The 9506-nt window shown below is 37.4% G+C and overlaps 2 protein-coding genes across 2 annotated transcripts in view; one reads left to right on the top strand and one right to left on the bottom strand.

Annotated features, from left to right (window-relative positions):
• Positions 1 to 4080, top strand: LOC111455783 (metal transporter Nramp5-like). Its single transcript, XM_023097396.1, has 13 exons — positions 1 to 223; positions 314 to 392; positions 709 to 749; positions 838 to 916; positions 1167 to 1271; positions 1362 to 1471; positions 1558 to 1739; positions 1831 to 1900; positions 2659 to 2832; positions 2911 to 3015; positions 3088 to 3219; positions 3300 to 3395; positions 3490 to 4080. The coding sequence occupies exons 1-13, from the start codon at positions 56 to 58 to the stop codon at positions 3826 to 3828; spliced, it is 1680 nt and encodes a 559-aa protein (XP_022953164.1). The 5' UTR covers positions 1 to 55; the 3' UTR covers positions 3829 to 4080.
• A 283-nt stretch (positions 4081 to 4363) lies between these two features.
• The window catches only part of LOC111456974 (beta-galactosidase 16-like), a 5965-nt gene continuing 822 nt past the window's right edge, over positions 4364 to 9506 (bottom strand). The window contains exons 3-19 of the mRNA XM_023099063.1: positions 9325 to 9420; positions 9132 to 9244; positions 8995 to 9061; positions 8215 to 8307; positions 7975 to 8118; positions 7809 to 7903; positions 7612 to 7720; positions 7437 to 7521; positions 7237 to 7355; positions 6075 to 6236; positions 5822 to 6003; positions 5593 to 5684; positions 5406 to 5515; positions 5233 to 5325; positions 5049 to 5153; positions 4691 to 4836; positions 4364 to 4610 (exon numbers count right to left, since the gene is read on the bottom strand). Coding sequence (XP_022954831.1) covers positions 4469 to 4610; positions 4691 to 4836; positions 5049 to 5153; positions 5233 to 5325; positions 5406 to 5515; positions 5593 to 5684; positions 5822 to 6003; positions 6075 to 6236; positions 7237 to 7355; positions 7437 to 7521; positions 7612 to 7720; positions 7809 to 7903; positions 7975 to 8118; positions 8215 to 8307; positions 8995 to 9061; positions 9132 to 9244; positions 9325 to 9420 — 1953 coding nt within the window. The 3' untranslated portion in view covers positions 4364 to 4468. The remainder of the gene's footprint in view (positions 4611 to 4690; positions 4837 to 5048; positions 5154 to 5232; positions 5326 to 5405; positions 5516 to 5592; positions 5685 to 5821; positions 6004 to 6074; positions 6237 to 7236; positions 7356 to 7436; positions 7522 to 7611; positions 7721 to 7808; positions 7904 to 7974; positions 8119 to 8214; positions 8308 to 8994; positions 9062 to 9131; positions 9245 to 9324; positions 9421 to 9506) is intronic.

The following is a 9506-nucleotide window of genomic DNA, read 5'->3' as shown; positions in this document are numbered from 1 at the left end:
ATTCTGTTAGATCGTCGAAGTCCGCAACGACATTAAAGAGAGCGATAGAGAAGAAATGGCAAGTAGTCAACAGAAGGAAGCACAGATGAGTACGGTGGCGACACCGTCCTTTGGCGGCGGCAGCAATCGCATAGCGGCGGTGAACACGGCGGAGACAACTACGATTCCGGCCGACGCCGTGAAAACACAAAATCACCGAGAAGAACCAACCACCACCGATCAGGTCCCCCTCTAAGCCAAAAGAAATCTATATATATATATAATTTTTTTTTAATTTAAAAAATTTGAGTTTATGTTAATGTTGATGATTCAGAAACCTGGATGGAGAAAGTTTCTTTCACACGTTGGCCCTGGTTTCCTCGTGTCATTGGCTTACCTTGATCCTGGCAACTGTAAGCTTCTCCTTCCCCATCTTGTTGGATGATAAACGTCCCACATCGACAAATTTAGAGAATGATTGAATTTATAATCGATGAATACTATCTCCATTCATACGAGCCATTTTGGGTAAGTCCAGAGTAAAACTTATATTTAGAGCTGACAATATCACGTCACTGTCGAGAGTCTTGTTTAACACTGGTAACTGAATAATTTAATTTTTATTTTATTAAACATAATATCGGGAATAATAGAATATATATAAAAAAATATTTTATTGATATTATCTTTTTTAAAGAAAAATAAAATATTTGTTTGTTTAATTTTCAGTGGAAACCGACTTGCAGGCTGGGGCAAATCACGGATTCGAGGTAATATATATATTAGTGGATTAGTTATTATATATATATATATATTTTTTTAACTATTTATAAAATGTTATTGTTGAATGGGAGGCAGCTTTTGTGGGTGGTGCTTATCGGATTAATATTTGCGCTCATAATTCAATCCCTTGCTGCAAATCTTGGCGTAAGCACCGGTATGTACAATGATATAATATTGTCTACTTTAAATATAAGTTCTCATGGTCTTGCTGTAAACTTTCTTAGAATGTCTCACACTAGAGAGTATTTAATCCGTGAGACTTTTAGATAATTAAATAATTTAACATAATTAATTTAACCTAAAATAATTAAGGTTTAATTAAGAAAATTAGTCGACCAAGCAAATATTTATTATTATTCAATTATTTAATTAATTAACATTAATTCCTATTTTCTTGTTTATAGGAAAACACCTTTCAGAAGTGTGTAAAGCCGAATATCCAAAATTTGTGAAGTACTGCCTTTGGCTGCTGGCTGAAGTCGCTGTAATAGCCGCCGATATTCCAGAAGGCAATTATTATTTTATTATTTATTTATTATTATTAATTTACAAGTTAAATAAATTAATTTTATATTTCTTTATTTTTTGTTTGGTTGCAGTGATAGGAACGGCCTTTGCCCTGAATATTCTATTCCATATTCCGGTTTGGGCTGGAGTTCTTCTCACCGGTTTAAGCACCCTCTTGCTCATAGGGCTCCAGAGATACGGGGTAAATTATTTAATATTTTAATTGTCTTATAGTCCTAATTTTTATGTTTATTGTAATTTGGCCCCTAAACTTTCTATTATTTGCAGGTGAGGAAGCTGGAATTGCTGATAGCGATTTTGGTGTTTGTAATGGCGGCGTGTTTCTTCGGGGAAATGAGCTACGTTAAGCCGCCGGCGACCGGAGTTTTGAAAGGAATGTTTGTACCGAAATTGAATGGGCAGGGTGCCACCGGCGACGCCATTGCTCTCCTCGGCGCTCTGGTTATGCCGTACGATTCTTTTAAATATTATAAATATTTATAAGATGAACCGACATGTCGGAAGTTGGTAGTTGTTAATTTATTATACTCTGTGGAGCAGGCACAATCTGTTTCTTCATTCGGCTCTCGTGCTGTCAAGGAAAGTGCCAAATTCTGTCCGTGGTATCAACGTATGTGACCCTTCCCCATTGCTTTTATTTTTATTATTATGCCTATTATAAATAAAATAAAATAAAATGTAATTCTCCATTTTAACCATAAATAATAAATAATAAATAATTTAGCTCCTCAACTTCGGGTCCAGAAAAATCAACCCAACCCAACCCTCAGATTGGGTTGGTCCAGGTTGTCGGGTTAAATGTACACCCTTATTACTAACTATGTGTGCATCATTTTTGTTATCCAAAAGTTTCTTTTTCTAATTTTTCTAATTTTTAATTTTATTTTAAAAGATTTTAATTTATTTTTTCCTCTTGGGTCTCCACTGCTAGCAGATATTATTTTTTTAGATTTTCCCTTTCCAGGTTCCCCTTAAAACTTATTAAACGTGTATAGGGAGAGGGTTTCACACTTTTATAAATAATATTTCATTCTCCTATCCACGAGAGATCTCACAATCCACCCCTTTCGAGATCTAGCCTCCTTGCTAGCATATTGTCCGATTTCTTACTCTAATACCATTTGTAGCAGCCCAAACCCACCGTTAACTTATATTGTCTTCTTTAGACTTTTCGGGCTTTCTCTCAAGGTCCTTAAAATACATCTACTAAGGAGAAGTTTCTACACCAAGTGTTTCATTTTACTCTCGAATAGATGGGCATTTTTCTAACTAATGTTAATTGTGATATATTAATCATATTTTATTAACGATAAACTGAAAATTAAAAAAAATAAAATTATTAAATAAAAATGGGTTTGGATGCTGCAGGACGCGTGCCGGTATTTCCTAATAGAGAGCGGTTTCGCATTGTTCATATCCTTTTTAATAAACATGGCCGTCGTTTCAGTTTCTGGCACCGTCTGTACGGTCGGCCATGTCTCTGAATCCACCGCCGATCAGTGCTCCGACATCACCCTCAACTCCGCCTCCTTCCTCCTCCAGGTCCGCCGCCGTCGCCGATTATCCATTATGCTTAATACGGCACCGTTTTGATCAATTTTTCTAATTTTTTTTCTTCAGAATGTGCTGGGAAAATCGAGCTCCACCATTTACGCCATAGCCTTGCTTGCCTCCGGACAAAGCTCCAGCATCACCGGCACTTACGCCGGACAGTTCATCATGCAGGTATTTTATTAAATGGAAATTCTTAATTAAAATTTAATTTTAGGAAATTAAAATATAATTTTGTTTTTTTAGGGATTTTTGGACCTGAAAATGAAAACATGGATGAGGAACCTTATGACCAGATCCATTGCCATTACGCCCAGTCTCATTGTCGCCATTATCGGTGGACCTCAAGGAGCTGGACGTCTCATCATTATCGCATCGGTTTGTATTAAAAAAAAAAATAATAATAAAAATTTAATAATAAAAAAAAGAAAGTAATGGGTAATTGCGTAATTTCACAGATGATCCTTTCCTTCGAGCTTCCATTCGCTCTAATTCCGCTTCTCAAATTCAGTAGCAGCACCACCAAGATGGGCCCCCACAAGAATTCCATATACGTAAGCAACATTCTCCCTTTTCATTCCCTCGGCCCAAATTACAACTATTGGGCCGGCCCATTAACACGTTTAATTTTATTTGGGCTTTTTTCAGATCATTGTAATCTCATGGATATTGGGCCTATCAATCATCGGCATCAATATCTATTATCTCAGTACGGGCTTCGTGGGCTGGCTTATCGACAACAATTTACCCAAAGTTGCTAATGTATTCATTGGGATCGTTGTATTTCCTTTGATGGCCGTTTATATTCTTGCTGTTATTTACTTAACGTTCCGAAAGGATAGGGTTGTGACTTACATTGAGCCCCAAAAGCCCGACCCGATGGCCCAAGCCCATTTGGAAAGTGGGCTGCATAATTCTTTTGGGCCTGGTGACGTCGCCCCGGTTCCTTTTAGAGACGATTTGGCCCATATTCCACTTCCAGAGTAAAAGCCTTGTTGTCATTGTCCGGCCCAAATGGGCTGTTGCGAGCCTGGGCCTGTGTGTGAGTTCGGGCTAATGGGCTTTATTCCCCTGGCCCATTAATGTTTTTTCTTTTTGGTTACTTCTGCTTGTTTAGCAACAGGCTACCATGCAGAATTTTGACTTACGTGTCAGATGTGCCATGTAATCCCCGAATCTTCTGATAATGTATAATTAAAGTAACAAAAATAATAAATCGTCGGTTTTATTTTCATTGTTATCGAATCTTGGTTTATTATTTTTCGAAGTGGTGATTCCTAATATGATATCAGAGTCATGCCCTTAATTTAGTTATTTCCCGAGCCTCAATAGTGTTGTCATAAGTGATTCAAGTGCTGTACAAATGGTGTACTTTGTTTGAGGGCTATAGAGAAGGAGTCGAGCCTCGATTAACGAGAGGTTGTTTGAAGGTTCTATAAGCCTCAGAGAAGGTTCTAAGTGTATATTATTCGATGGGAGGATTGTTGAGAAATGAGTCTTACATTGGCTAATCAAGGAGTAGATCATAGACTTTACTGATAGTTTATGTTCAAAGTGAACAATATCATATTATTGTGAAGGTCTGTCATTATTAACATTAATACGATAGTAAAGTCTTCTTCCATCACTACGTGCATTGAGCATCGACCAACGAAGTTTTAGTAATGGAAACAACATCGAGAGTGATCCCGACCGGGTTTCCTGTTTCTTCTTCAAAGATAACCAACAGGTTTCCGGTTGGCTTGAGGAAGGAACGTGGTACATGATACCTGTATTAAAACAACACAAATAATTGTATTAAGATATGATATAGTAACACCAGAGACTAAAGTCTTAATAAACTGTGTACCATTTCTGTGAAGGCTCCCCTTTTCCGGTGAGGAAGGAGACCCAGTACCGGCCAATGCCCCAACCATTAACCCAAACTGCACCTTTCCCCATGGAACCAAGGTTCAGGGCGATAGGGTCACCGCCCGAAGGTGCATCGAACCGTGTCTGTCAATTAGCAATGAATTTAAAATGGTGAAACAAGAAAAACTAGCTCACCACCCCTAAATATTGTCATATTTGAACTTTCCTCAAATTTTTTAAAATATGTCTGCGTTTCCACACTTTTGTAAAAATGTCCTTCTCTTCGTCTATTTCCGAGGAGGACAATATCTGCTAATGGTGGAATGGACAGTTACAAATTGTTTATGGGTTAATACCTTATACCATGTGAGGGGCTGAGACGAGTTATCTAACTTGCTCCATCGAGTATCATTTGACCCCGAGCCTAAAAATATTTGCGAGTTCTCTCCCGATAGGCCAACCTTTCGACACATTGTTAAAAAAAGGTTAGCTTTAAGTTTATATTTATGTTGGTATTAGGAGATTAGAAAATTGAAGGACCTTGTATCCCCAAGGTTGCATAGAGTAATCTTTGCCTCCAATTTTCACTCTTCGCAGTCCAAGAACTCTTCTTTCAAGATATGCTCCAGAACCCTTCACATAGAAGCTGTGAGAACTGGCTCAAATGGTATAAAATGCATCAAACTATGGAAGGAAAGATAAAATATCCGTACCGATAACCCGACCGTTACACTAAGCAATGAGATGTTGTTGGTTCCATGTCTCAATGTAATATTATTATTCAGATAGAAGTTCGATTCATTTTTAGCTCCATGGGCGGAGCCTGTAAAACATTAATAGATAAATGCTCAGTAATACGGTTTCTCCGAGTTTCAACATAAAAGTAAAGATAAGACTCGCCTGCATGAACTCCATTGACGAATGCATGCAGAACATGAGCTCGAGAACCCACTTCAAGTGTTTGTTGAGAGTCAGGAGAATCCTGTTCAACCCTGCAGGTGAAGGTCAAACCCAATAATTATATGAGCCCATTTGTCTATCAATGGGTGTTAATAAAAAGTACAAATGTTTTCAGCTGTGTTCAAGAATAGCTTGATTATGAGCGGTAGAATTTCCACTTATAATTTACCTCATAGTGTACCAAAGATAATCTGTGCTGTCTTTGGTGATACCCGTTTGCTCTAATAACTTGTTTTCTCTTAACGTGGTTTGATCAAAGCTAGGTATCGGTTCGTTGAACTCTTGCCATTTTTCAGGCGAATCAAACTTTTGTACGGCCTTCATTGTTCTTGTATTGTATTGTACGCTTGCCTGATGAATAGTATTTCAAGGGTTAAAATTAATGAGGAATAAGAGAAACAAGCGGTTGGTTTAAGGCTTACCCTTTTGGTGTTGAAGGCCACAGTTTTGCAATCTGGTAAGATGCTGATGGAATATGAAGGTAACTCGTATGTAACGTTTTGAAACAGAACACTCACGTCCTTAACTCCTCTATTCACCAAAAAGGCAGCACATTCTCTAGACTTAGTTTTGAACACAAAGGCCTGCCAAAAGAGATGGATGAGTAATATGAGATCTCACGTCACGTTCCTTATATATGTGTAGAAACCTCTTCCTAACATACGCGTTTTAAAAATATTGAGGGGAAGTCTAGAAGGAAAACGTGGAAGAGAACAATATCTACTAGCGGTGGGCTTGAGCGGTTACAAATGGTATAAGAGCCAGCTAGCGAAGACGTTGGGGCTCCAAGGGAGGTGGATTGTGAGATCCCACCTTGGTTGGATACAAGAGCTAATCATTCTTTATATGGGTGTAGAAATCCCTCTTTGACAGACGCGTTTTAAAAACCTTGAGGGGAAGTCTGGAAGGGAAAGCCCGAATAGGACAATATCAGTTATAGATGGTATAAGAACCACACACTAGGCTATGTGCCAGCGAGGACACTGACTTCTAAGGGAGGTGGATTGAGAGATCCCATATTGGTTGGATAAGAGAACGAAACATTTCTTATATGGGTGTGGAAACCTCTCGCTAGCAACGAAAACACGTTTTACAAACCTTGAGAGGAATCCTACAAGGAAAAGGCCGGAGATGACAATAGTTGCTAGCGTTGGAACAAATGGTATAAGATCTAAACACTAGGCAATGTGTCAGCGAGGACATTGGGTCTTCAAGCGAGGTGGATTGTGAGATCCCACATTAGTGATAGTAGAACGAAACATTCCTAACATGGGTATAGAAATCTCTCCGTAACAAACACGTTTAAAAACCTTGAGGGAAAGCCTGAAGAGGATAATATCTACTAGTGGTGTGTTTGAGTGGTCCAAGGGAGGTGGATTGTGTGATCCAACATTGGTGACCGGAGAACGTAACATTCCAATATGGGTCTAGAAATCTCTACCTACCCCGCGTTTAAAAAACCTTGAGGGAAAACCCGTAAGGGAAAGTCGGTAGAGAACAATATCTGCCAGTGGTGTGTTTGGATGGTTACAAGTAAACAGGTCTATAATTTGCAAAATAATGTTGTTGGCAGCATAAACTTACGTCTTGTCGAATGCCGAGTGAGATGTTGGATTTTGTTCCATAAAGCAAGGGTTTGCTGCATAGCTTAACTGCAGCATGTAATTCCTTAAGATGACTCCATTTTGGTTCCCTAATTAAACCTGCACAAGTTTCCAGTTGATGCAAAAATACGAATAGTATGAGTTAATTTATTAAACATACAATATTAAAAAACGTCACACCATATTCATCCAAAGGAGCTTGATCATAGTAGCCTGTAATTATATATGCACCACCGGATCTTCCAAAATTGGTTCCTCCATGATACTGAGAGAAAGTGAACCATGGTTTTTGGTTTAAAATAATCACAGTTCATAACAACAAATAAAAAATTGAGAGAGATTTATATTAAAATACCATATAATAATTGACAAAAGCCCCATTCTTTCCGGCAATGAAAAGGGCTACATGAAATGCAATATCCTCTGCCGATCTTACGTACGGTTCGCCTCCATAAACTTGATAGCTGTAACCCAACACTCATAAAAAATTAATATCAATCTGGTTTTCATGATATGCAAAATATTTGGATACAATACAAGGTCAAGACATACTAGGTAGTCCAGTTCTCGGTCCAAATAGATGGCTTATTAGGCGAGTTCGGTCCAGTGAATGTTTCTCCACATTTGAACCCATTGCACGTATTTATCTATCAATTGAATAAGTAAAATAGAAATAGAAAGGAGAATATAAGTCATATGATTATGTTTACGTATATACCGTAGGGTCAGGTGCATCGTTTTGCTTGCACATGATCCATGGCACACCAGTCTGGAGGCTAACCGCCATGTTTGCAGCCCATTTAACATAAGGAGGTCCTTTCTCATTAAAGAATTTCTCCACCATCGAGTATTCATTCTCAATCTGCAATTCCATTGATGAGTTTTCTTAAAGAAGTGACATGAAAAAAGAATATAAAAAAAAAAGGTTCATTGGTGGTGTTGCCCACTGGGTTCGAACCTGTGAAAGTATAATAGGCCCTCCCTGTGAAGCATATAAGCCTTCCAACTTCATCATGCTCACTATCTTCGTGGTGAAGTTTTGCATGCGAACCTGTTGACTTAATGGTTCAGTACTTTAATTCGAAAAATTGATAGTGGTTCTTAACTTGAGAAGAAAGTCTAAGTAGTTAGTGTTTTCTCTTGCACTAATATTCATTACATGTGTGCTAAGAATTGAAAAACATAAGTGGTTAAGTTGTTTGTTTCGACATATTTCGATTGTGGGCTATGTAATGGTCTAGATCCACTGCTAGCAGATATTGTCTTTTTTGGGCTTGCCTTGAACGTTTGCTAGGAGAAAGTTTCCACACCCTTATAAATGGTGGTTTCCACCCCCAACTAATGTGGGACATAACATTAGGATCGTACAACAACACATACACTCAATCTACATGAACATAAAAAACAAGAGAGAGAAAATGTAATGAAGAATATTCGCTAAAAGTTTATATTCATGACTTCAGTCATCTATAATAATAGAGAAATTACGTATTGAAAGCATTTTCAGTTTACTATATATAACTTTGTTAATACGTATAATCATCTACTCTATATATCTAACATATATATTTATATTTTTTTTTTACGGTAAATAGTCATTTACTATATATATATATATATATATTACTATTTACCGTCTATAATAATTGAATAACAGCAAGCTCCATATTCCAAGAGGTGACCATAAAGACGTAACAACTTGATATCAATATTTTAATAAAGAAAAAGAAGACAATACCTTGAATGGTTCGTTATCAGACCGATAAACAATTCCCGGAATATCTCGTAGCCAAAATGGTAGACCACTGCATTAGAAAGTTAAGACAAAGATTAAGAAATGATCATTTTTTAAAGGAATGTTCCACATGTTCTTACCCATAATTCCATTCTGCCTCAATGAAGGGTCCAATTCTTAGGCAAGCGTATAATCCTTGTGCTTGTACTTCTTTTAAAAATCTTACTAGATCGCGTCCACCACCAAAATCATACTGAAAAAACAAGATTTTTATGTTTTTCGTTCATACCATGTCACCTTTTCGACCAATAGAAACTAGAGAAATTGAGTTACCGTTCCTTGTTGAGGTTCGTGAATGTTCCAGAACACGTAAGTTTCTATCACGTCTAGTCCACCTGCCTTTGCTTTGGCTATCAAAGAAGGCCACATCTACATAACAACCAAAAACATCACCTTAATTCAAAAAAAAAAAAAAAAAAAAAAAAAAAAAAAAAAAAAAAAAAAAAAAAAAAAAA

Source organism: Cucurbita moschata, unplaced genomic scaffold (genome assembly GCF_002738365.1).
Source record: "Cucurbita moschata cultivar Rifu unplaced genomic scaffold, Cmos_1.0 Cmo_Scf00002, whole genome shotgun sequence".
Taxonomy (NCBI): Eukaryota; Viridiplantae; Streptophyta; class Magnoliopsida; order Cucurbitales; family Cucurbitaceae; genus Cucurbita; species Cucurbita moschata.
The sequence above is the reverse complement of the archived record's forward strand: the minus strand, read 5'-3'. Positions and strand labels throughout refer to the sequence as shown.

What these genes read in the sequence shown, in the direction of transcription:
- LOC111455783 (XM_023097396.1), top strand. Translation starts at nt 56, where the DNA reads ATGGCAAGTAGTCAACAGAAGGAAGCACAGATGAGTACGGTGGCGACA. An exon ending in TAGGGCTCCAGAGATACGGG is followed by an intron (nt 1,472 to 1,557) that starts GTAAATTATTTA and finishes TATTATTTGCAG; the next exon opens with GTGAGGAAGCTGGAATTGCT. An exon ending in CCGCCTCCTTCCTCCTCCAG is followed by an intron (nt 2,833 to 2,910) that starts GTCCGCCGCCGT and finishes TTTTTTCTTCAG; the next exon opens with AATGTGCTGGGAAAATCGAG.